This window comes from Perna viridis, chromosome 11 (genome assembly GCF_037379345.1).
Source record: "Perna viridis isolate PV_CMFRI_1.1 ecotype Kerala chromosome 11, ASM3737934v1, whole genome shotgun sequence".
Taxonomy (NCBI): Eukaryota; Metazoa; Mollusca; class Bivalvia; order Mytilida; family Mytilidae; genus Perna; species Perna viridis.
The window spans coordinates 9,915,578-9,942,680 of record NC_142455.1 but is presented as its reverse complement, the minus strand read 5'-3'; the positions used below and the strand labels follow the sequence as shown (position 1 = coordinate 9,942,680).

The following is a 27,103-nucleotide window of genomic DNA, read 5'->3' as shown; positions in this document are numbered from 1 at the left end:
TTCAAAATGTCCTTATATCAATTATTCAGATTTATTTTACATCATGTGATGTAAGAAAAAATTAGTACAAAATTGTAATATTCATGATTTTTTTTTATAGTTTTAGATTGACTTATTCCAAATAAATTCATCATACAAATGGCAATTCATACCTTTTTAAAGTGGAATACACAAGAACTGATAACTTTTTTTTCTATTCTCATAAGAAATACCTATCATAACATGCAAAAATAAAAAGGAAAAAATATTGAATAATAATGATATATTAGCAACTAAGCCATCAGAGGCGTAGCACCCAAAATTCGATTGGTACAGTAGGGGTAATGAACACTTATCTATAAATTTGTCATAATAAGTTACTAAGTAAAATACATAGGTTTTTTTAATTTTGACAAGAATTTTAGGTACTGCATGGCACACCAACAAAAATTATTGGTATTGCTCCAGCAGTACCTGCCATTCCAGGTGTTATGCCCCTGCTCATTAACAGCTTGTTAGAATTACTGCTTTTGAGTTATAATGACAGGTATTTAATATGCAGAATTACAAAGAATAAAAATATGAAAAGGCAATAATTATTCTAGTAACATCTAAAATGAGGTCTTTAACATTACTTAAACACAACACCTTTTTCTGTTGTACATTAATTAATATCACACTTCATTCTTAATTGACAAAAGTTAAACAAATTCACAGAATATCATATACTGAATATTCAGAAATAATATAAAGCAATGAATTAACCACTGCAAAAGGGTCTGGTTGACAGTAAACTCTAATAATGAAAACTCAATTTTGTGAAATTTGTCTGAAGATTTATCAAATGTATACAATAATTTCTTACTTGACACTATTATTATTATAGATGCAAAGCAATATATTAAAAGGGTAAGAAAAATTACAAAAAATATAAATCTGGAAAAGGGATTTTAAGTAGCATTCAAGCTAAGAATCATGCAAAATGTGATACATGCTTGGAAAGCCTACATATTTTTATTTTTGATATTTTGTTTAAAATGCTTTAGTAAACACAAATTAGCACTTGATTTTTCGTATAATCTGTGCTCAGAGGATATAAAAATTATATAGAATGCACTGTAGAATTCAAAATTAAGGGAGATAACTCTGTAAATGACACTCAAATACAATAGAATCTATTGGATTTTCAATGTTGATTATCTCTTGAGAGCAGGTAGATTTGAATGAATAATTACACATTTCATAATATAGACCCATAAAACAACTTAATTACAAAAATAAAAATATGTAGCCTTGTTTGGGGTGTATCACATTTTTCAGATTTCGCATGATTCTTACAAAGATAGCTACTTAACATTACAAGTACGTAATGGTGAGAAGAAAAATGAGTATAATAAACTATATATATTATCCTACATCCATTGCCTTGAAGAATGATGAAAATGCTAGTAAAAAAAATGACAATATGATACAGTTTGGCAATAAAGGTCATATTCGTCTCTTCAGAAACTGTTATTCATTTCACATATGATGCAGTTTGGCAATAAAGGTCATATTCGTCTCTTCAGAAACTGTTATTTATTTCACATATGGTGTAAGCCTAAAGGAGGTATACCTGGGGTAAGGGACACAACTCTTACAAATCATTGGAATGTTTGTATTCAGTATTTGCCACCAAGCTCAAGTAAGCATCTTTGATTTCATTCTGTTTCAAACGAAAGCTTAATAGGCTTTGGTGAAATTGTATATAATACAAGCATATCACTGATTTCAAGACTTATGACCCTTACCCCAGGTCTACCTCCTTTCACACTTACAACTTGTTGTGAAATTGACACCAGCATTTTATTACATTAGAGTGATTTAAAAAATCAAGATTCATTTTGATGAGAAATAATGGTTAATTCATGTACTAATACAATGTACATGTATTATAAAAATGCTTTGTCATTGGGTATAATTTTCTTTACAATCTCTTTGATATCAAGCATGGACCTCAGATAAACATTGTAAGCAAATTTTTATGAAGAATTTCCCCCTACAAGATTTTGACAAAATCTATACGAACATTATCAGTCTTGGGAGATTATAAAAAAATTGGGGCATTAATGTAACATTAAGTACTACCCCACCACATAATGGTAAACTAGAGGCTCAATGGAGCCTGAATTGCTCACCTGGTTATCCATTTGCTTATTTGAAAAACTTGAGGAATGAGACAGGCTAAGTTAAAATCAACTAAATTGTCAAATGCAGGAAATGTTTTTCATAGCATTTTCATGACCTGAACTAGAATTTTGCTAAAGGCAACAATTTTTGGAATTTTTTCAAAAACCTGTCTTATAACCCCTAAGTTCCATTTTTAGTATAGAAAGCCATATCTATTCACGGACTAAAAATCACAACAGTCATTTTGATCACAATACACTAAAGAACTATTATGCTTATTTTCATTCAATGATCTAAAATGGTTTTAGACAAGAAGATTTTCAAAGTTGTACATGTGAAAAAAAAAACAACAAAAAAACTTGTTTCAGGGGTCGTAACTCCTACATTAGTCAATGAATGGTTTTGAAAATTTTGGCATAGGTCCATCTCATGATGCTGAACAATTTTACCTTGCCAGAAATTTACTAAAGGCAATGCTTTTTGAGTTATTTGCAAAAAACTGCAATCTGACCCCTAGGTTCTATTTTTAGTAACAGTGGCCATGTTTTTTCATGGATCAAAAATCCCAACCATCATTTTGTGCAGAACACCCTAAGAAACAATCATGCCAAGTTTAAAACCTATCAGTCCAGTAGTTTCAGAGGAGATTTTTTAAAATTTGATGACGACGACGATGGACGCCAAGTGATGGCGTAAGCTATGTGGGTTAAAAAACCATGCCGCAGTGATTATGGCCTTGATGTCAAACTGGCCAAAATTCAAAAGGCCATATTTGAAGATTTTTAAATATCCTCTTTGTAAAATTTACAATTGTGCAGGTTCTCCCTTAAATGCACACAACAAAATACCACCATATAATGAATTTCCTTGATCAATTTCATGACTGTTATTCAAGTGAAGAAATGATAAATTTATGATCAGTATGGTAAATTTACAATGCAATGTTATTCATATGGCCGTGACATAAAATCTTTAGGTGGATCATATTGAGAATGATTTGAATATGATGGGGGTGCTCCATAAGTAACCTGACTCCCACTGTGTGGTGCAGCCTGATTACCATTGTTGTAAACCAGTGGTTTGGCAGAGGCAGAATTTTGCTGTTCTTCTGGTCTCTTTCTTCGGAAAAATCCACACTATAAACAAAAAGAGTTTCACAAATTAAAAAAGGCAATTTTTTTTTTGCCATCAGTACATTTCATAAAATTTTTCTTTTGGTTTTTATATTTGTCCTTATAATAAATTAAAGCAAGATTGAATTTTACTGTTTTATTTTTCTATGTACAGTTAAAATAATTTCACAAAAAATATTGAAATTAATTAATTTTCCACTTCAATCATTGTACCTTCAATTATTTAATCAATTCAATAAAACAATGATTTTCCAACTCTTATTTTGGAGTCTGAATTTCAGTCCCATTCCCAAAGAGAATTATGCCCAAATTTAGTGCATAGGATATACAGCTACCAAGGTATGGTCACATGTATTGTAGTGTATTGTGTATACAGCCACCATAATATATGGAAGTAAGAATCCATCTGCATCTTACTGTATTGTGTATACAGCCACCATGGTATGTGGAAGTAACAGAATCCACCTGTGTTGTACTGTATTATGTATACAGCCACCATGGTATGTCGAAGTAACAGAATCCCTCAGTGTTGTACTGTATTGTGTAAATAGCCACCATGATATGTGGAAGTAACAGAGTTCACCTGTATTGTACTGTATTGTGTATACAGCCACCATGGTATGTGGAAGTAACAGAGTCCATCTGTATTGTAGTAAAATGTGTATACAGTCACCAAAAGTATGTGAAGAAACAATCCACCTGTTTTGTAGTGTATTGTACCTACACATCCATAAAATGTACTTACCCACCACAATAATACTATTAATAGTAAGAGTAAAAGTAGACCCCCAGCAATGGCCACACCTATAATCCATGGTTCTACACTCTTTGGTATAGGATTCAGACGTTCTGCACTTACATAGGTAGCAATCTGTAAAATATTAGAAGTAGTTTATTGTCGAAGCTCATGCAATAAATTTTAAAGTTGAGAGGAATGGTCATTTGTAAGCCTGTCGACTAAAGAGTCCTTTTTTTATGTGTGGTCCTTTTGTAATATTGATCAGCCAAATATTTTACTCTATAAGAACTGTGAAACCTGTCTTACAGAACACTGAATACTCTGAAAAACCTATCATTTCAAAATCCCTTAAAATAAATTGAAATACATTTTAAACCTTGATAAACCAACACATGTCTAAACTATAAGGATTAGTTTTGGTTAGTCAGGTTTTACTGTAAATGGAATATATTCATGAAAAAAGGTAAAGGTTTACAAAATTATGTTTATGGAACAGTCATTAAATTTTCCTAAAATTCTCTTTGTTAACACTACTCTAAAGCTAAAAACTTCATTTGGATTACTTGTATCTTAAAACAACAGAGTGAGAAAAGATTAACTTTGCTCTAATGAAATTTGCAGTGAAGACTAATTGATTGATTAAAGATCCAAGGTCATTTGTCAATTATTTCATGCAATTCAAGAAGAGATAATTTGACCAATCAAGCAGACCCTACTTTGCACTAGTTGAACACACTGAGCATAATTTGATAGGAAAGACACCATACCTCCTTTTTAACTACTTTAAATGTCTCTGGTGATGTTGGTAGTGTATATGGCATCTCTTTTACCTGAGCTACAGCTTGGGATACCAAGTTAAATGGTTCTTTACTTAACCCTCTCTACAAATATAAAATTTGTATAAATCTTTTTTGAGAATTAGGGAGGTAGACCTAGGGTAAGAGACACAACTCTTACAAATCATTGGAATGATTGTATTCACCATTTTACATCAATCTCATATAATATCAAAGTAACTTGGACTGATTTCATTCTGTTTCAAAGAAATGCTTGAAAGGCTTTGGTGAAATTGATTATGATAAAAACATATGACTAATTTCAAAGAGGTATGTCCCTTACCCTAGGCCTACCTCCTGAAGGGTATTCATATGAACCAACCGATGGTAGGTCATTTCTATTAGAATGAGAACCTACCTACAGTTCTACTGAAGAAACAGAAAATTTACTGTTTTCTGAACATTGCAGTCAAAAAGTTTGGTCATTTTTTCAGTACTAAGTCAAATTAATTGATCTGTAATGTCAAGAAAGCAGAAAGAAATGTTTGTTTTTTTATCTTGTAATAGGGAGGCTAATTCCCACAATTAAGTTAATAGTTAAGGTCTAAAACCACAACTTATCCAAAAAGTTAGTGTAACATTCAAATTTGAACATTTGCCTATCATTTACTTAATTAAAAACCTGTGTTTGAGAATTCCCCTAAAAAAGCTACATGAACAAAAAATAAACATACTAGAAAGTTATTTAACTGTTTTTTCATCTTCTTTAAATTTTACTATAGAAAAAAAGTTTCTCATCATGCATTCATTATACCCAGGGCCTTATCTAAACATCAAGGACAAGAATAACTTTTAGTAAATTCTGTTTGAAAAATAACGGTATAGACATTTTAGTCTACATACATTATCCATTATAAAAATCTATCTGACAAGGAAAAATGTGAGAAGTGAGCACAAACAAGGAGAAGTTTTTGCTCATTTCTCCCTCTATATTAGGCTCTGTATACCTTAACTAAAGTTTCAGTCCATATTCTAGAGCTGATCTTTATGACAGCTGTTTGTTGGGACTTCATATATAGCAGTTTACAAATAATCTTAGTACACCACTGTTTGGTACAAGTCTACAACAAAAAAGGTACATGTATAAGTTGCACAGCTCAGGAGAGATGACTTGTGATGTTTGGATACAGTCCCTGAAATGATTCGCACAACAATTTGACAGATCGATGATCACTGACTGATTGATCGCTTACCGAATGATAACAAATGAGCAGTGACAGATCTGATCGTAGTTCCATTATGTAAAATGATGGATGATCTGTTAAAAATAAAACAAATGTTAAATATATACATAAAGTATTAATTGATGTTTAAATCTAATGAATTATGTTAATGTGTGTAAATTGACAAAGAAAACAGCAGAATCTGTAAAACATACTGACCGTTTGAACTAAACACAGTAAGATATTGTTCAAGAGAAATTCATATAAATTGAGGCTCACATGAACTTAACATGAAATTCATGTGATCATCACATAAAATTCACTTCACATGATTTTTGTATCAAAACTTCACATGAAATTCACAAAAAAAATTTTGCCTGAAAAATAATGCATGCATATTGGAGAGTACATCAAAAGTGCTAGGTAAAGGGAAGTCAGTTAAATTAAGTCTATCTGACCAGCTTATATAAATGTTCATCAACAAAACAGTTTCCAGGGTGCAAAAAAGTGATCAAGGAAATCAAGATTAGCAGAAATCAAAAGAATATGTTCCAAGTACAGTACCTGAACAAATCTGTGCAACAAAATTTGTGATCAGTCATCGATCACTGATAAGTTTTTGATCTGTCAAACTCATCCATTAAACTGGTGATCGCGTCATGTGACAACAGAGTGGTCAATGCATTTTACGGTTTTCATTGTTTTCATTAACAATTTTACATTTACATATGCAATAGATTTAAACATCAATTTATACTTTTATTTCCAATTCTTTTATTTTAAATAGATCATCAGTCATTTTACATAACAAAACTGCAATCAGCTCGGTCACCAATCATCTGTTATTGATCCATCAGTGATCAATCAGTTAGCTGTCATCAATGCATCAAATTGTTGCACGGATCGGTTCAAGGACTGTATAAAGACTAAACAGGTAAAGCAGACAGAAAAGAACAAAACAAAAAAACAAAAAAACAGATAAAAAAGAAACAAAAATAAATGAGCAACAGTGAAAGAATACTGAACCATCAGCAATGGGATGATTCAAATATGTCAAAATTTCAAAACGTGGCCAAAGAGTAATCAAGGGAACCACGGTTATAGCGGTAATCAAAAGAATATAATCCAGGGACAAAGACCAGACATGGAAAACAGACACACACAACAAAGAACATAAAGTAACTAAAATAATACATACAAAGCAACAAAAGCAAATGAGCAACTCAGACTCAGACTGGACCAGGTGCACCAGTAGGGTAAGCGTCCTCTGCTTTTTTAGAAAACGTGAACACATTAAACAGAGACAATGTACCATCAGCAGTGGGATGATTCAAATACATCAAAATTCCAAAATATGGTCAAAACCTTAATACACAAAACAGAGACCATCTACATATACAATGAGACTAATATAAAAATTATACCACAATTCTCTTGTAGTATATAACGGAAACAGAGACAATCTAAATACACAATGAGACTAATGTAAACATATTGACTCACAATTCTCTTGTAGTATCTAACGGATACAGAGATGATCTACATATACAATGAAACTAATGTAAACGTATTGACTCACAATTCTCTTTGTAGAATCCAATGATTTTGTTTCTCTTTTCGTCCTTGTGTTATATGCCCCAGTATTTTCATCCTCTCTTCCTTTTATCAACAACTGAAAAAAAGTAAGAATGTTATTACTTTAAAATGGTGGAGTTAATTTATAAAGAGAAAGAGGGTGGGGTGGGAGGAAAAAATGGGGGTCTTGAATTTTTTAGGTACCACAAGAGAGGACCTTGATAATTCTTAGACAGCGGACAGGCTTCAAAATTTGTTTTGGTGGTTAATTTACAATATACTAACTGTACTATTAGAAAGTGTGTGTTAATCTGATATCCCCTCCAGTGTAGAGAGGTTTCATCATACTTACTGTGCTATTAGCAGGTGTGTAAACCTCTTCAGTACATATTCCCTCCGTTCCATTGACTGTTGGAATGGTGTTTAAATACAGCAAGTTATTCCCTGTGTCATCAAATGAGGGCCAGTAGATGTGAACTAGAGATGACTTTATGTCACTGAAGCCTACATTTTCTAACTGAAAAAAAAAAATGAAAACTAACTACATATGGTATTTAGAACGGAAGATGGTTGAGCTAAAACAACATGGGAAAGAAGTACTGAGCAAGATAGATCTCAACACAGCTGGAGTAGTTGGATGACAGCAATTTTGGCAGCCAAGCTGAGACCAAAACAGTGTATTTAGGCCTTATGAGACAATGAGTAAAAGAGGATAGTTGAGGTGGACAACGGAGGAAATTCAGATCAGCAATTTCCACATTCCTCCCACTTCACTCAACTATATTCACATTTCTCGCCTTCGAACTCTACTCCTCAATAGGTGGATCAATAGGAGGCACTGGCCCCATATCCTTGAAAAATTTGACTAATATATAGAAAAAAAATGAAAATAATTAAATCAGCCCCCACCCCTTGGCTAATCAGTAGGACCCCCTTTACAGAATTTCTGATCTTCAACTGTCTGCAACCCCTATCCCCTAATATACAACTGAATTTCACAAGTTATCAAATAAGAAGTTCACAATCAGTAGTAGCAACAACTACAAACTACTGGTATTAAATCAGTATATATGAATAAGTGTGTTTCACCACTTTTTTGAGAATTTTTTATTTCATTTTGACAATGCAACTATGAATAACTGTGACATACCTTAGTAGTTCTATAAATGAATATCAGTTCATATTTTTTGCTGATAAAAAAATTCATGTGTACCAATAAAAAAAACAGTAAAATATTTAACTTCAGGAAATGAAGTTGGTTTGTTTTTGATGAAAGTTCTTTAAGGTAGCTTAATGAAAATTGACAAGATTTTTACTTTCTATAACTAAATAGGCAGTTGAATCCACATGTAAATCTGATAGAAAATTTCAATCTCCTAGTAAATTAACTAATGCAGTTCTTCATGTAATAGTTATTTAACCAAGGAAAAAACAATTCTATCTCATGAAGTCAACTGTTTTATTTGCTGTAATAATATTCTAAATCTTACAACATATTCATGAATCACTGTCGGACCGAATTCTGTATCTTTGTATTTCTTAACAAATAAATCATTGTATATAACTTGTTCCAAGGGTCCTACCATACGCCTGGAAAGAAAAAAAAAAGAGTTTTTACATAACATTGTGAAACCCATTTAAATAAAACCCAGAATAATCTGGAAGCCTATTATTTTATTTCCTCTTTCGTCCACCACGGACTTGACTTGTTTGAGTAACTCGGCGAGTGTTTCTAGAAAAGCAAAGGAGATTTACTCTAACGGTGCACCTGGTCCATGCTCCCAATTTGTAGTGGAGTCCGAGTTGCTCATTTGCTTTTGTTACTTTGTATGTATTATTTTAGTAACTTAATGTTCTTTGTTGTGTAAGTCATGTTTTCCATGTTTGGTCTTTGTCCCTGGCTTAATTTCATTTGACTTCTGCTAGAACCTTGGTACCCTTGATAACTCTTTGATACTGACAATTTCATGTGGATATCTGAACAAGCCTGTGAGCATGAATTGAGAAGTTCCACACAATATTGTCAATACCAAAAATAAAAGTAAATATTATTCTGTTTATCCAATAATTGCATTTTTTATCTTTTCAATGTACTTTTTTTTAAGAATCTAGTAGTATGAATTGAAACTGTCGGTGCATGACGTCATTTTCATTCAAAACTCTATCGAAGACTCTTATGATGTCACAATCACTCCTTATGTTTTGACAGATATTTTTTAATCTCTTGTCATGTACGATATAGAAAAATATTTGTCAAAAAGATCGAAGGAAAAAAATACAATTACCAATAATCTGTGAAAATCGGAACTTCTAAGTAAGACCAATGGCTTTGGAATCAATGACAATTTAAATGTAAATGTAAACTTCATTACTGTCAATTTAAGAAAGTCTATTTCCTATCGCTCAGCTTTCTGTCCCAGTTAATAAGTTATTCTTAACTCACCCAAACATATTAAGATTTGCAGACTGCTGTAACAGAATGTGGACATTTTGTTGGTTGTCAGCATATGTATTATTCTCAGGATTTGTACTGAAAAAAAAATAACATTTTAAACTTAACTTATGAAAAAGAAGTCTTAAGAAGTATACCTTACTGAATAAAAGAAGCATTTCATACTAATGTTTATTGAGCCAATTGAAGTTTTAGTAAACTAAAAGATACTAAGGGAGATAACTTTTATCGTAACCAAAGGGAGGTAATTTAGGACAATAAAATTTGCATTTTTGTCTGACATTATATTTTACATAATAAATGAATAAACCCACAGAAAACTACATAAAAGTATTATGTAACTTATGATTAGTGACATATCTTTAAAAAAGGCCTCCATATCTTTCAACTTATTCTTTTTACAAGCTACCCTACTGCATATTAAGCAACACTCCAGATAAGAAACATGCAAAATGTGATTGATGGTTAGAGGCCTACATATTTCTCATTTTTGATATTTTCTTTTAAATGTTATAGTAAACAGAAATTAATATGTGGCTTTTCATATAACTCTTGTTCTTGGGAGATAAAAATTATACAGAATGTACTGTAGAATTCAAAATTAAGGGAGATAACTATGTAAATGACAATAAAATACAAGAGAAATTGTTATATTTTTAATGTGGATTACCTTCTAAGAGCAGACAAATTGGAATGAACAATTATACATAACAGCATATAGACCTATAAGCCAACTTAATAACAAAAATAAAAGTGTGTAGCCTTTTTGGGGGATGCATCACATATTATTGAATTTGTATGATTCTTACAAAGGCTACTACTTAAATACCTGTTTATTCTAAAATCAAACTCCAAATGTTCAGTTGATCCATCTACATCAGCTGAATACACCCTGATGGTAAAGTTTGTCTGTGAATAAATTGATTAAAATTAAATGCCCTATGGCAGATATTTGATGCAGTTTAGAAGAATGATTGACCAAAAGAACAGATACTGACAGAAACAACAGCCTGCAGGTTGGCATGGAAACCCACTCGCACACATTATTTTGATTCTGGTCACCAGTCTTTGCTGTATCTCCTAAGTCATTAAGCCAAGGTAAAAGCAGAAAAGCAGCGAGTTCTAATTTTAAAGTCTGTGATGTGACTTTGCCAGGGATTGAACCCAGAAGCTCCCTAAATCAAGGTGAACACACGACCATGAGACCTATGAGGTTGTCTGTAAAGAAGAGCAGGTACTCTTTATCCCATTCACCCATAAAAATTTGCATACTTTAAAGATTAGACATGCTTATATGACAAAAGTACAATTTTAATAAGCAAACTTTTTTTATCTCCTAATCTATTCTATCTGAATGTTTGTACTATTGCAAGATGTGTAACACTTCACTCAATTGAAATTGAAGATTGAAACACAGAACTTGAGGAAATTTTCAATTTAAGATTTTTCTATGAAACCCAGGCCAGTTTGTTGATATTTGAATTCTTGAATTTGACATTTCAATCAAATATGTGAATTAATAATTTCAAATTCATTTAAAATTTTGTGCTTTCCCAAACTCAGAAAAACCATGAAAAATCGGTATACCGCAAACAATAATACTAACACAGTATAAAGTCAAGGACCTTAAACTCTTGAAAGAAAATACTGTATAAGTATTAATTTTCGTGGCATACCAATTTACGCTGTTTTTCCTGGTGAAAAAAAGCGGGAAAAACTGTAGCCGCAAAATTACTTTTTAACAATATATTTATTTTTAATCTTCAAAAAATGATAACCGTGAATATGTTCACATGACAGAATCCCCTAAAAATAGCAACCACAAAAATTAATATGTTTACAGTATATAAATTTATTTGAGATAAATACTGTAACCTGATTGGTTAAAATAATTTTGTTATATCTCAATGGATAAAAAAATATTGACATGCCCCTATTCAGTTAAATTCAGAGCTACTTTTCTCATGTTTAAAGATAAAAATATGTTTTAAAATTAATTTATAAGAATTGGCAATAATAAAAATTTCGTCTATTAAAAAATAACATAAATTTTCCATGTGCATATTTTGTTTATTGCACTTTGCTCAATAAACAATATGCACATGGAAAATTTATGTTATTTTTTAATAGACAAAATTTTTATTATTGCCAATTCTTAAATAACACCAGCAAGCTCAGATTTGTCTGAAGATAATGGTTTTCTTCATAGGTTTATTTCTTACCTTAGCATCCTTTTTAAAAGGGTTACCAATATCACAAACAACCAAGTTAAATGTCTGGTTGTCTTTGCCATACCAATCGCATGTTGTGTAATGCTGAAATAAAAATATGATATACAGTTAAACCTGTGTTAACAGAATCTTGAATATACCAAACATATACATTTTGTAAGAGTAGATTTCCTTTACTATAATGAAAGAATAGTCTGAGCACTTTCACATAGACCATGTCCTATCATTGTAATAAAATGATAATACAAATAAAATAATAAAAAAATAAATATAAATTATCTGCCCTTGGCTTTATTATAAAAGGAGCTGCACTGATTAGATGCTTCAGTAGTGCATTATAAATTCATTTTATATGTATATATATATATATATATATAAGTAAGTAAAACTCCTATGAAGTTTTGGAGATCACATTTTTCTAGTAATAAGCACAACCGCATATTGTGATCTTACTACATACCAAGTTTCATAAAATTCTCTTCAGAAGTCAACAAACATGTGAAAAATGTAACGACCTCTGCAACTTCATTGCCTGGGGTATAATTAGCATAAGTGTCCATGGGATACCCCTCCCCTATGCTAAAAAATGCTCAGTGCACCCCTCCCCCTTTTTCAATTTCTGGATGTGCACTGATTAATCAGGAAAAAAAGCAATGATACTTACAACCTGGTTCCTGATCTCCTTGAACTCTATGCCAATGGGCATATCAACAATAAGCTGGGTCTCGTAAGCATCTTCACCATGGTTGGCAATGTTCACCAATATATCAATGTTATCAGATTTACCCATTGTTACTTTCTTAGTAAATCTACAAAGCCACACATAATACAATGAAATCTGTCTAAAGCAAACCCTAAATAAACCAAAAATCTGTGTAAAACAGACACTTTTTAAGGATGTTCTCTGCTCATGTTTAGTCGTTTTTGTAAGTTTTCGAAACTCGTCTGGTTTTATCTATTTCATAGCATCAATATTTTTTGCCCAGTGACCTCCACTTTTCTTTTTTAATAATTTCATTTAACACACCTTAAAATGTTATCAGAGAAGATTTTTTTTATCAATTTATTTTTATTCTTCCAGGTTTTTAATTGATAAAACAAACGAAGATAAATCCGATGAAAAATCTTTCGCTGGCCAAAATTTCAAATGCTTATATCTTAACAGGGGTGTAGCTAGGCCTGTTTTATTTGTATGCAAAATTACGGCGAGGGGTCTTGGGGGGGGGGGTTCGCTCAAGGCCCCCAGTGAGTCATTGCATAAAGCCTTTATTTCATCTTTAAAATGTGTGTTTTTATTTTTGTTACTTTTTCCGAAAGTACGCAACTGCGTATTTGCGTATAGGCAGCTACGCCCCTGCTAAAAATCAAGCACACTGACCCACAATTGTTTTCCACGTATTTTGTTCTAACCTAAAAAATATTGAAAGATTTCACAACTCTATGAAATCCTTGTTATTCTTAAAATGAAGATCAAACATCCTTCAAGGCATGGATTAGTAACATTTTAATAGGTAGACATGTTTTTTACTACATATGAAAAACTGCACATATGAGTATTATATTTTTTCAAATGTTAAGAAAAAAAATTGGCAGCATGGAAAATTGAAAAACTGTAAAAAAAAATAATATGTTTACAAGAGAATGTTACCACTACTTACGAGTAAGGCAGGACAGACAGGTTGGGGATACACACTTCATCTTCACCACAATCTTTAAGAATACTGGCCTGAAAAATCAAACCGTATCATTAAATTTGATAATTCTTTCCAAGCACATGAGTATACCTTAGTTTTACAGCGAGTAAAACAGTTAACGTCAGGGAATGGGAATGACTTCTCTTAATCAAATGACCATTACCTGATGAAATGTCTTAGGTACATGTAGTTAACTGGATAACTAACAAGGAAATTAATTTTGTTTTCCACAATGCATTTCTGCTGAAATATTTTTTGAAATTCATTGTTAGTTTTTTTTATGTGTGAATGCTATGTGGATTTTAAAAACATTTTCAATGTATTAATCATTTGTGTGAGTGTAGTATGAGTTGTAGATGATGTAATTGAGGATGGTAAAATTAGAGCAATGGGATAAAGACATGATTTTACAGAGCCATTAAAATAGCAGAATTAGTGAAATCAGTATTAAAACATACAGAGAAAAATGAAATGTAACAGTATAATTTAAATATGACAGTTGTAGGTGGATCAATGAAATATGGGTGAATGGGATAAGTTTGAAGTTTACACCATAGAAGTACTGTACATGTAGGTGGGGGCAATGAGATATGGTAAGTGGGATAAGTTTGAAGGTTACACCATTGAGCTACTGTACCTTGGCACTGACAGTGAATAAGAAATAGGGAATGGGATGAATTGGAAGTTTACATCATAGAAATACTGTACCTCAGCATTGACAGTTGTTGGTGTATACTGATCCAGTACTGGTTCTAGATCCTGACCAAGCTGTATTTGTCTCTTCTTCCTCCCACCTATCACAGGGAGATCCACATTGGCAAGCTTAAAGTTGAATTCTACTTGAATGGGGGTTAGCTTATCTCTAACAGTTTCAGCCTACAAAAGAAAGATAACAACAGATCTAATTTTATCATAATAATTTTTAAATTCCTTTCTTGCACTTAAGTAGCACTCCACATAAAAATCATGCAAAATGTGATTCATGGTTGGAAAGCCTACAGAATTTTATTTTTGATATATTGTTTAAAACGTCATAGTAAACAGAAAGTAACATGTGGTTTTTCATATAACCCTTGTGCATATGAGACAAAAATTATATAGAATATACTGCAGAATTCAAAATTAAGGGAGATAATTCTGTAAATAACACTAAAATCCAATAGAAACTGAAGGATTTTCAATGTAGATTATCTCCTTAGAACAGACAGATTTGAATGAATAATTATACATTTCATTATATAGACCTATAAAGCAACTTCATAACAAAAATTAAAATATGTAGCCTTTTTGAGGTGTATCACATTTTACAGAAATTGCATGATTCTTACAAAGACTGCTACTCAAGTATCAATCAATATCAGATTCAGACACCTGTGATATTGTTGGCCTTTTTCAAAGGTAATTCATCCTCTTATATTGAAAAAAATAAGCATTATTTTTAACTGGGAAATTTTTAAATATCTACAAACATTGAACTTGTAGTTAAAATGATAGTTTTATGGAGCAAGTCTAGAAAAAGATATGTCAAAAATAATAAATTAGTGTAATTTTGAACAAAAAAAAACATTTCTTGTACTGGAATAATGCAGATGACGATAGAAACAACACAGAAAACAATATAGCCACACCAACATACAATTACAATTTTTTATTGTCATATAAAATCAATATACTCACATTTATATAAACAAATGAATTGTGACAGAACGGCTGATCCCTGAGAAGTTCTTTACTGTAAAGAAATTCTTTAGCTTCTAATGGTGTTGTGGCATGGAATGTTCTTTTGTTGGTCTTCTTCAGCGAGTCAAATTCCCAGGAAAGGTCAAACAGAAGACGATCCGGTAAACTTACGCCATTATATCTGACACATGTTCCTACACTAAAGCTGTAATAACAAAACAGAAGACAATTGGTAAATTTACGCCATTATATTTGACACATGTTCCTCACTGTAGCTGTAATAACAAAACAGAAGAAGATCGGTAAACTTACACCATTATATCTGACACATGTTCCTACACTAAAGCTGTAATAACAAAACAGAAGATGATCCGGTAATCTACTGATAACAATGATAGAGTCTATATGTCCAACTTACCATAAAACTTTTTTATCACTCCATGTCACAGGGCAGCTTTTGGGAGCATCCAAGTCAATTGTCTGTGGATGTAACTGAAGGCTTGTTGCCACTTTGACAATGGGTTTGGCCCTGAAATCCAAATTGAAGATTGTACTATACATGTGAGTATAGTAGACTCCTATTCATCGCATTGCTTATTTGTTTGAGAATTTTATGCAATTAACAGAAATTACCATTTCAAGGGAATACACTATATATTGCAATAAATTAATTTGAGATAAATACTGTAATCTGATTGGTTAAAATAATTTTGTTATATCTCAATGGATAAAAAAATACTGACACACCCCTATTCAGTTAAATTCAGAGCTACTTTCTCATGTTTAAAGATAAAAATATGTTTTAAAATTAATTTATAAGAATTGGTAAAAATAAAAATTTTGTCTATTGAAAAATAACATAAATTTTCCATGTGCATATTTTGTTTATTGTACTTCGCGCAATAAATAATATGCACATGGAAAATTTATGTTATTTTTCAATAGACAAAATTTTTATTATTGCCAATTCTTGAACGTCTTACTGTAAAGCCAAGTAAACTTAATTGTAGATTTTCATCCAACCTTCACAAAAATATGGGGCGGATTGTAGTATTTCATTTTTTTTTATTTCTTACCAGCTATTTGCTAGCCTAATTTCAGCTATTTGAAGTATAAATATGTTATACATTCATAACCATATCAGTTTCAGAGAAGAACATCATTTTAGTCAACAAGAAATGAAAGATTTGTGTGTTAAAAGTACCTCAATACTAGAAAATCCTGATTTTGAAATTCCAATCCATTTTTTTTTTTTATTTATTTTATTATTTTTTTTTATTTTTGTCATTTTTTAAGGGGAGGGAGGGGATGATAATCTAATAATTAATATGTTTTGGCCTTATTTTTTTTTTTTGGCCTTATTTATTTTTTATCAGTGTTCACAGTCAAAGAAAAGAGAAAATATTGTTTTAAAAACAAGTTTCATACAAAGCTTACTTTAAATATTTATGACCAATTTTTCCATCAAGATAACTAAAACTACTTACCATAACTGTAGGGCAGCATTAGATTCATATGATCCAACCAGCAAATCTACAACAAAAAATTCATCATAAAGTAAATCTTTCTGTCTATAAGTTAATGTGTGTTGAGGTTTTTCCTAACAAATAGTTTAACCCCACTGCAGGTTTCATCTTCTGATCACAGTTGGGAGATGTTAGTCATTAACATGTCTTTGTGTCGTTATATTACTTTTTAGTTTTATGAGGAATTGTCTTCATTCTGTTTCCGTTGATTAATTACTCTTAGCTTACTTTAAGTTGTGTTTATACCGGTTGGATGACCTTTTGGTGACCTCTGTAGGTTATTTCCTGTTTTACGTACGTACATTTATTTCGTTACACAGAATTGGACCAATAGTATAGAATAAGGATTGTGAAAATCTGTTTTTGAGATGACACCCCTCACTCAGAAACCTTTCATGTTGGTAATTACCTCAAACCCTTGATTTTTTTGTTTTATTCCAAACACTTAATTTACCTTTCTTCACTAGTAAAAAATTGTAAAAGTGTATGTATATACAAAAATAAGGTTTGTCGAAAAAAAAAAGCCTGTATGTGTATGAGGCTTAGGGGTTGGTCAAAAATCAAAGTGCTGCTAGCACTGGATTTTTTTGATCTTGTGAAAACTGTAATCAATATTTAAACAGTACCCAACTTCACACTCATTTACAAATTTTGTTCCGTTTCAAATTTCCCCCCAAATTTGTTTACCCTGTCCAAAAGTTAATTTCCAATCACATTTAAGAGTATTATCCTACACTATACTAAAATAAAACCAATTTCGGCTTAAGAAAATAATTTCCTTGATGAACATAAGATTTTCCAAAAGTAAGCATTTCCATCAATTTGAATTTCCTTCCCTTTATACTTGATAAAGATCCCTGCTCTCCACTTCCTGTTCGTTTATCTGATAGGATGAACTGATAATTGTGTTCAATGGAACAAGCTTACACATTTAATGGTTCTTAACACAATACTCAAGAAATGAATTCCCTAAATGCAAATTTTTCATTGTATATTATCAGATAAACGAACAGGAAGTGGAGAGCAGGGATCTTTATCAAGTATAAAGGAAAGGAAATTCAAATTGATGGAAATGCTTACTTTTGGAAAATCTTATGTTCATCAACGAAATTATTTTCTTAAGCCGAAATTGTATTTGTATACACGTAGAATATTTATTAATCATTTTTATCAGTGTCATCTGACACTACAAAAGGTACAATTAAAGCACCCTTAGTCTTTAAAGATTAGGTTATTATTCATTTATTTTCAGTATCATTTGGCACTACAAAAGGTACGATTAGTGCACCCATAGTCTTTACAGATTAATTCATTATTCATTTTTTCAGTATCATCTGGCCCTACAAAAGGTACGATTAGTGCACCTAGAGTCTTTACAGATTAAGTTATTAATCATTTTTTCAGTATCATCTGGCACTACAAAAGGTAAGATTAGTGTGTTACCTGGATATTGGTTGTTGTCCATATCTGTACCACCTGAGAGAGAGAATCCAAAAGTCTGTATGGATTGGAAATCTGCTCCATGAATAATCTACAATAGCAGAACAATGAATCAGATGGAGAAGTAACTCAGTATAACTTTTTCACAGTTTCCATTTTCTTTTTTCAGATTTATTTATTTAGGGATATATTACTTAAGCAAGGCATTCTGTTTAGAAATTTTCAAATACCTGCATAGGTGTCAATCTCAGAAAATAATAAACAGGAGTTTGACATGGTTTTGTTTTTGTGACAAGTTCAATGTTGAGCAACAGATCTTAATTTGAACTTAAGCCAATTTTGCTGTGACAATTTTTTGTGATAGCCCCTCCCCTGAAAGATTCCTATACTATGATATAATGATAGCAAATTAATGGTTCAGTAACAAAAAGCCCAACCCTTTATTTTTGGAGAATTTTTGTCATATCTTCAACACATTGGGAAAATAAGGAGGGTATATGGTGCAGGGGACAGAAATGTTTCATATGTTTATCCAGAAATGAAAACCAATACCAAACTGACAAATATTCATTAGGTTATGAAAAAAAAACATTCACCAGAAGTGAACAATTAAAGCACCGGGCCAAGAAATCATGCTTTGAGGAACATTTCAGTGGCTTCTTTACATGAAATCATGCCTTGAAGAACATTTCAGTGGCTTCTTTACATGAAATCATGCCTTGAGGAACATTTCAGTGGCTTCTTTACAAAAAATCACGCCTTGAGGAACATTTCAGTGGCTTCTTTACAAGAAATCACACTTTGAGGAATATTTCAGTGGCTTCTTTACCTGGTTTTCAAAAAATTATGCCTGACAATTGGAAATAATTCCTCCCCTTGGGAAAAAATATTTTTCAACATTTTGGGAAAAGTCTCCAAGGGGAACAGCTAATTGGTTGCAGTAAAAGGGTAATAAAATCACTGCGGTCGTTTTAATAAGTTCAAGAACAATTTGCATTGACAAGACATGAACTATGAAGTGATTCATTACAATATTTAGCCAAAAATTGAAATCAGACGGGAGAAATTTCGGAATATGGCTAAACCTCCTGCATTGAAACAGGCACTTAAGTGGGATATTATTGAAACTTTTATGAAATATCTGGAGGGAGACTTAACAGCTATGAAAAAAAATATGAAGAAAATCAGAAAAGTATCACATCTCCTTCAATGAAGTCTAATCTATGATAATCATGTTTGTGATTAATATATGATTATCATATGTTGCTACAAACATATGAAAACAGAAAAATATGATAATCACACCACCCTCTGTTCATACATAAATCATATGGTGAAAAAAAAAACATATTATTCTGATGTGTGGCATTTTTTGTTGTGCACATCACATCATGTTAGCTAATGATATTGCTATTGAACTGAATAATGTCAATTTCGAACATTGCATGTATCACAAAACAAATATGGGGATCATTTCATATTTTTTTTAGTTGGGGGAGGAGTGAAATATTTTAATCTCTACATAATCTCTGGTATGACTTGTTTATATTTCATTGTATTCTAAGTGGACTGATTGGAAGGACATTTTGAGAGAAATTCTAAATTTAAAGGGACAATTTTTAAACAAACCATATAAATTTATTTTATATAAACAGGCCATTTTCTGCCAGAAGGGACAAATGGCCCATGGCCCCCTACCTTCCCAACCACTGTATTTAATTCAAAATATTTTTTTTTTAAACTTAACCCAACTTTTTTCAATTTCCATCCAGCCTTTTTAAATCTCCTTCTCAATTGTCCAGTTAAACAATATACCTAAAGAAGTTCATTATGTGATAGTAATTTAATCAACAGAAGACCAACTCTATTCTAAATTTAGAATCTCCCCCATAAAAATAGACCTTTTTGTGGTAACTTTATGAGCACTATACACTCCAGGAGGTAGGGCTTCATGGTAGAACAAAATTTTGCTCGTGGAAGTGTATATTGAGCATGCTCAATGCATGCTCATCAACTATCCCATGGTAAGCACAACAGGGTTTTCTTTACGAATTGCACGTTTTTTTTATTTAATTTAATAAATTTTCTGTGAAAAATACTAAAAAACTGAATTGTTACATCAAAAAAATGCTTTTGCGTAAATATAACTCACATGAGACAGTGTCAGTGGGAGAGAATTTCCCAAATGAACTGTTCCAAAGGTTAACAGGCAAGTTCATCCTAGCCTGACCTCAATAAAATTAAATAGAAACTTACAACAACAAGGCATTCAGTTAAACAAACAACAATAAGGCATTCAGTTACACAATTAGTACTTCATCTTAAGTACACTTTAAGAAATTTTTCTCAAGGACTAAGACCATGAAAAGTTTTCTTTTCAGATTTACTTCCCCCAATAAATAGGGAAAAAACAAAAGAATAAAGACACTACAGACACCAAACAACTAAGTCTATTGTTGTTTTAACAATTCATAATTGACATGAAAAAAAAGATATGAATAATTGTACCACATTTTTTTTCCATACATAAATTTATCAACAAATCCTGCATAACACCGAAATCCCTTACAGCCCAGGGTAGCTGAATAATACATACTTCATGTAACAAATACTTTAAACACAGAAAATAAAATCCCACTTCTTTAGAACACATTTGTAACTTGTTAGTCAGTCGTATTTGCAATAAGCACTGCTTAAGAAGGAACAGGTTTACTCGGGTATGCCCTGTATAGCTATAAATAGTACATAGTAAATTTCGAAACAGGTATCGGTTTGTGAACAGGAGATAAAGTATAGGATTACCTGTGAGACAGTGGTTAATATCCCTGACGATGACCCATGATAGATATACACTGCTCCCTTCCCTTCTTTACCTCCATATGGAGCACCTATTGCTAAATCTGTAGGAATGAAATCAAATACAAGAATTTTTAAACAAAATAAAAAAGACGATTTTTTAGACTGATTTTATTGTACTGATGAAGAAAAAACAGAAATCATCAATCATAAAAATATGAGTTGTGAAGAAAAACCCTGAATGAAAAAAGTAGAGTTTTATTTTAATAGGGAAAAATTGTTTCTAGACTTATCATCAATTTTCCATTAACTACAGTCAACATTCATGACATCAGTGCAATCTCTTATTGACTGAAATAGCTTCAGTCTCAAGAATTTACAATAGCACGTCAGACTTATCTTTCTTACCATTATAAATCTCCATAACATCAATACTTGCAGTACTTTGGCATTTTAAAGAGGAAATTTGCCATCTTCATTTAAAAAATTGATACATTGTTTACAAGTACTACGAACAATCATAGAATTTTTCAAGTTTTTCTATGGTGCCATGGCATTAAAGTTTTCTCCATAAAATAATTTCTGAAGTGAGATGGCAGTGTAAATATCACTTCTATTTTTACCTTTGTACAAATCAAAGTTAATGTCACCAAGACCGGTTAAAGCAGCCCCAAATCGTGACTTGGCATCAAAACCTTCTAGTATATCATATTTCTTCTTTGGTTGAAACTCCCTCTGAAAAAAAAAACATGAAGCTCCACATGTTTATGTCTTATTAAGGATGTGCAAAAAAGGGGGGAATGTCAATAGGACATTAAGTAAAGTACAGTAAAGACATATAAAACAAGGGGAAATAGTCCATTGGACCAACACATATTCATGTCTCATGTAAAAAAGGGGGATGTCAATGGAACAACCACATGTTTTTGTCTTGTGTAAAAAGGAGGGATGTCAATGGGACAACCACGTTCATGTCTTTAATATAAAGTTGTGTAAACCATCGGGGGAATGTCTTAATGGATCAATGATTGTAATCAACTTTGTCTACTTATTACCTGTATGACTTATAGCCATGTAAAATTGCATTTCATAAAAAATAAATCCATAAGCTCTTTAAGATGTCAAACTATTAAAGCAAAGAAAATACACTTAGTGAATTACAAGAAAAACACTCAAACATTCAAATGACTCAGGTCAACTATCCTGAAAAGATGAACTGCACTCCTACAGAAAACTTGATCCAATTACAAAAGACTAAAACTGAACTGAAAGTGACTTTATTAGTGCTACTTCCTGTAGAAACATCTGTATACTTCAAAATAGGAAGGGTGAAGTAGTTTTAAGTAGTTGTCCTTACTAAGAATCAGGCAGGGTTTTACAAAAAAAATTTTATTGATAAAAAAGTGTGAACAAACAAGTCATTATCATATATGTTAATTATTCTTTGAATCTTGGTCTGTCATATGTTATTAAAGCTAATTTTTCACATTTATTTTAGATTAGATTGAGGTAATTATTGATAAACAAACTGCCCTATGGAATATTGCAGGCCCTCAACACTGATAAATGCCCCAGCAAGCAGCTCAAAGTATTATCATTGCATCACCAACTACACAGTCAATATATCACAATAATGCCACTTTGGGAAATTTCGGGGGTTTCGGGGTTTGGAAAATTTTTTATTTTGTGCTAAATTTGGGCAAAAGTAAGGAAATAATAGCTGGAACCCCCCTTTTTTCTGGAAACCCCTCTTTTCAAAATTTCTGGATCTGTCACTGAAGATTATCACGTTTTTTAATTGTAAGACAGGTAAAAGAGTTTAGCAGACTGCACAGTACAAAATTCTTATTCAGACTTTTTTCAGGTGGATTAAACAGTATTCTTACTTTCAAATCCATGCATGACATGTCAAGAGAAAACAGGGCCGTAGCCAGATTTTTTGAATGAGGGGTGCAAATTGATCACTGATAAGCAATTTGACTTGGTTATCTGCTATGATTTCTCTGTAATTACAGGCTAAGAAGGGGGTGCAATCGCACCCATCGCACCCCCTGGCTACGGCCTTAGAAATTCAGCACTATATTTAGTTGATTTACAGTGTTTCTAATGTGTATCTATAATACCTGTCTGTTTTGGTAGTAAATGTAGACTCGCCCTGTATCGAAACTAGTTTTAGAAGAATAGTTGGAGAACAATGGAGCTCCTACAATAATATCATCAAGCCTGAAAAATATAAATACAAAATAATATATACTTTATTTTTCCTGAAATTTTAGCCTGAAAGCAAGACAAATACTGAGTACTTGACACAATTTTAATACAATTTAATTCTTTGTCAGGGATTGACACTAACAGTATTCCAGTAGTCCCGTGCCAATTTAATTTTGAAGAGGGCTATTTGAAAAATGTTCATGTCCTATGTGCTATCTAAATTTTGCCTTATTTTTTCAAAAGATCTAAGACCAAAAACATTATTACCATCTGTGGACTACCTGTTTTATCTCTGAAGTAGTCCTGCTGACCACCAAACAAATTAAGTTAGTGTCAAACCCTGTTAGCAAATACTTTTCAGGCGCACATTTTTTCTCATATAAAATACAGGGGTTAAATCTTGGATTTCTTTCTTCACTGAAATACATCAATTCAGACATGATTATATTACTTGATGACAATCCAAATTTTTCACCATATAATATGGAAATGATCCGTAAAATCCTGAACTTTGTGAAATTCTAACATTGGTACTACGGAGATACATGTATTAACAATCCATACAAGGCAATACGCAGTCAAACTTTTCCGGTAAATAGGGAGAATCCATATAAGTAAACACCTCTGCAACTTTAAGGAGATAGACCTAAGATAATGGACACAACTCTTACAAATCATTGGAAAATTTGTATTCAGCATTTTACATCAATCTCAAGTAAGCATCAAATTAATTTGGACTGATTTTATTCTGTTTTAAATGAAAGATTAATAGGCTTTGGTGGACTTGAATATGATACAAACATTTCACTGATTTCAAGAGTTAGGTCCCTTCTTCAAGGCCTACCTCATTAATTGGTTACCTCCCATTGCAGGAATCTGATAGAAAATACTTGAGCGACAATGTAGGATTTGTATTAATGTGGCATATTGAAGCATGGACATACAGATGACAGAAAGACAGACTGATTCCTATACATCCCATCAAATTTCTTTACGTTGTGGGATAATAATGTTCATTTTTAAAGAAGATTGGATTATTTAAAGCATTATATAACTAGTTGTAAACCAACTAGTATTTGCAAGCCATTTATTTTTTGTTAATTTCATGAGCAAGTTAAATTGTGAAAAAAAAAACTGTCACAAATAATTCCCTTCACTATGGAAAGCACTATGAATAGCAGAGAAATCTAACTGATATCAGAAAACATGAAAATAAGTCTCCATGAAAAAAAGTTGGTTCTAAAAAGCGTGAGAAACTTTTCCTTGTTTATCTTAATTTTGACAAACATATCAAGCTAGTTCTATAATTTAACTACCAAAAATCATGCCTATAAAAACTCTAGAAATCAGCTCTTTTTATTCAACAACCAGAATATAAAACACATGAGGATGAGAAAGCAGCAGGAAACGTATTGTTTAAGTATTAGCCTACTCCCCTAATGGTTCCACCATGTGTTGAAAATTATGTAATCTGTGAAAAAATTGATTTGTAGATTGATAGAATGTCTACATTCCAACATTATCCTCCAATTAAATAGCAGTTTATAACTTTCTGAAGTGATAATAGACAGAGCAAGCATGAAATTAAAACTGTTAAATTGTGTATTTACAGTTACAACCTAAAAAGTTCTGAAATATTTCAAAAGATGACATAGAAAAGGAAGTGGAAAGAGATAATTTTTTAAAGAGACAATAACTCTACCATACAGTGAAAAAATGCACTGCTTAAGGCAATTTTTGTGATTTAATAACCTGTAAAAAATTTCCCACACCTCATTGACCTGAAGTCAACTTTCAGCTGACCTCTGAAATAACTAATATACCAGTCTGACAAAATAGGTATCACACCTATACCCTTAACATTAAAAAAAACTATTTAAGTCTAGTGGATCCTGACATGGAACAAGATAACTACCCACAGTTTGAAAGTTACCAAAAACAAAACCCTTCCTGAAATTACTTTCCCTCTTAATTTCAAAGTACTGAGGTACTGAGTCAATATTATGATGAGCAACCATAATAAAGACCACATAGATGTAAAGCAACTAATTTGTGATAAGATAGTAAAGAAAATACTTTCATGAGAAACACTTCAGAAGATTTTCTATTGTGAACATGAAATACTATTCCAAGCTGAGCTTTGATAAAATGAAATTTATAAGAAGATCTTCATACCAATCTTCAAACACAAATCATAAACTAAAGGATTTCTTCTGCTTTAAGTAGTACTCCATCTAAGAATCATGCAACATGTGATTCATGGGTAAAAAGCCTACATATTTTTATTTGGATATTTTGTTTGAAATGTCATAGTAAACAGAAATTAACATGTGGTTTTTCATATAACCCGTGCTCTTAGGAGATAAAAATCATATAGAATGCACTGTAGATTTCAAAATTAAGGGAGATAACTCTGTAAATGGCACTCAAATACAATAGAATCTACTGGATTTTCAATGTGGATTATCTCCTAAGAGCAGGCAGATTTGAATGAATAATTACACATTTCATAGTGTAGACCCATAAAAACAACCTAATTACAAAAATAAAAATATGTAGCCTTTTTTTGGGTGTGTCACATTTTTCAAATTTTGCATGATTCTTACAAAGACAGCTACTTAAAAACATATTGATTTTGGTTGTGTGTTTATTTCTGCTACACATATTTTATTGAGGTGCAATACTTGTGCAGAAGACAGAACCAACAAAATTGTTTTGTTATACTATGAAACCCCAATTATGTTTCAAAACAACAAAAACTTACACCAGCAAATATGCCCATTAAATAGAATACACAAAAATCAATATGTTAACAATATCTTTTTTCAAATATTTTGAGCAATTTTCCTAAATTTTACACAAGTAGATTGTTTACAGCACTATCTTTTTGACATTATGTAATTTCCAGAGATTCTAGTGGATATAAAGCACACAGAAATTTGTATAGCCTTGTAAACTGCCAATTTTTTGGATGGTTAGGAAGTTTGCATTAATCAATTAGGAAGGAACGTGGAGCATCACTATCAATTATAAATCAAGTGTTCTTATTCCAGAAAGTACATGTATAACCAATAGCAATGGCTGTTTGTACATTTGATACTTGAGAAAATTTAAAAAATAACATGCATCTTATTCCAGTGAACAAAATCTCATAGCTTATGAAAACAACAAGATGATATTTTCAGATTAGCAGTAAACAGGAAACCAGTTTGAGAAATAAATGAGTTTCAAATCACATAAGATAGAAAATTTCTTCAAACTAATAATTAACTTACTTAAAGAAAACCTAATTTTTTTTAACTTGTTTGTCCAATTTCTGAAGCCCAACTGTAAATAAATTCATTTTGTAAAACTACACATTGCGGATTATACAGAGACTTATTTGCAGCAATTTATTTTGCATTTGTTTCTTGCTGGCAAATTTGCCAAAACAAATTGCTTACAAAATAAGTTTGTTCATAGCATTTTCCTACCATTTT

At 31.6% G+C, this 27,103-nt stretch overlaps 1 protein-coding gene across 3 annotated transcripts in view; it reads right to left on the bottom strand.

Moving 5' to 3' along the window:
• Positions 1 to 990: 990 nt before the first annotated feature.
• LOC148602918 (integrin alpha-8-like) overlaps positions 991 to 27,103 on the bottom strand; it is a 73,556-nt gene continuing 47,443 nt past the window's right edge. For all 3 annotated transcript variants that reach the window (XM_088553713.1, XM_088553715.1, XM_088553716.1), the window contains 20 exons: positions 23,537 to 23,636; positions 22,037 to 22,148; positions 21,420 to 21,517; positions 18,621 to 18,708; positions 17,139 to 17,184; positions 16,070 to 16,180; positions 15,649 to 15,856; positions 14,680 to 14,847; positions 13,936 to 14,003; positions 12,942 to 13,086; positions 12,269 to 12,361; positions 10,876 to 10,955; positions 10,038 to 10,124; positions 9,085 to 9,184; positions 7,947 to 8,111; positions 7,599 to 7,691; positions 5,804 to 5,917; positions 4,788 to 4,901; positions 4,027 to 4,152; positions 991 to 3,284 (listed from right to left, as the gene is read on the bottom strand). In XM_088553713.1, coding sequence (XP_088409839.1) covers positions 3,093 to 3,284; positions 4,027 to 4,152; positions 4,788 to 4,901; positions 5,804 to 5,917; positions 7,599 to 7,691; positions 7,947 to 8,111; positions 9,085 to 9,184; positions 10,038 to 10,124; positions 10,876 to 10,955; positions 12,269 to 12,361; positions 12,942 to 13,086; positions 13,936 to 14,003; positions 14,680 to 14,847; positions 15,649 to 15,856; positions 16,070 to 16,180; positions 17,139 to 17,184; positions 18,621 to 18,708; positions 21,420 to 21,517; positions 22,037 to 22,148; positions 23,537 to 23,636 — 2,308 coding nt within the window. In that variant the 3' untranslated portion in view covers positions 991 to 3,092. The remainder of the gene's footprint in view (positions 3,285 to 4,026; positions 4,153 to 4,787; positions 4,902 to 5,803; positions 5,918 to 7,598; positions 7,692 to 7,946; positions 8,112 to 9,084; positions 9,185 to 10,037; positions 10,125 to 10,875; positions 10,956 to 12,268; positions 12,362 to 12,941; positions 13,087 to 13,935; positions 14,004 to 14,679; positions 14,848 to 15,648; positions 15,857 to 16,069; positions 16,181 to 17,138; positions 17,185 to 18,620; positions 18,709 to 21,419; positions 21,518 to 22,036; positions 22,149 to 23,536; positions 23,637 to 27,103) is intronic.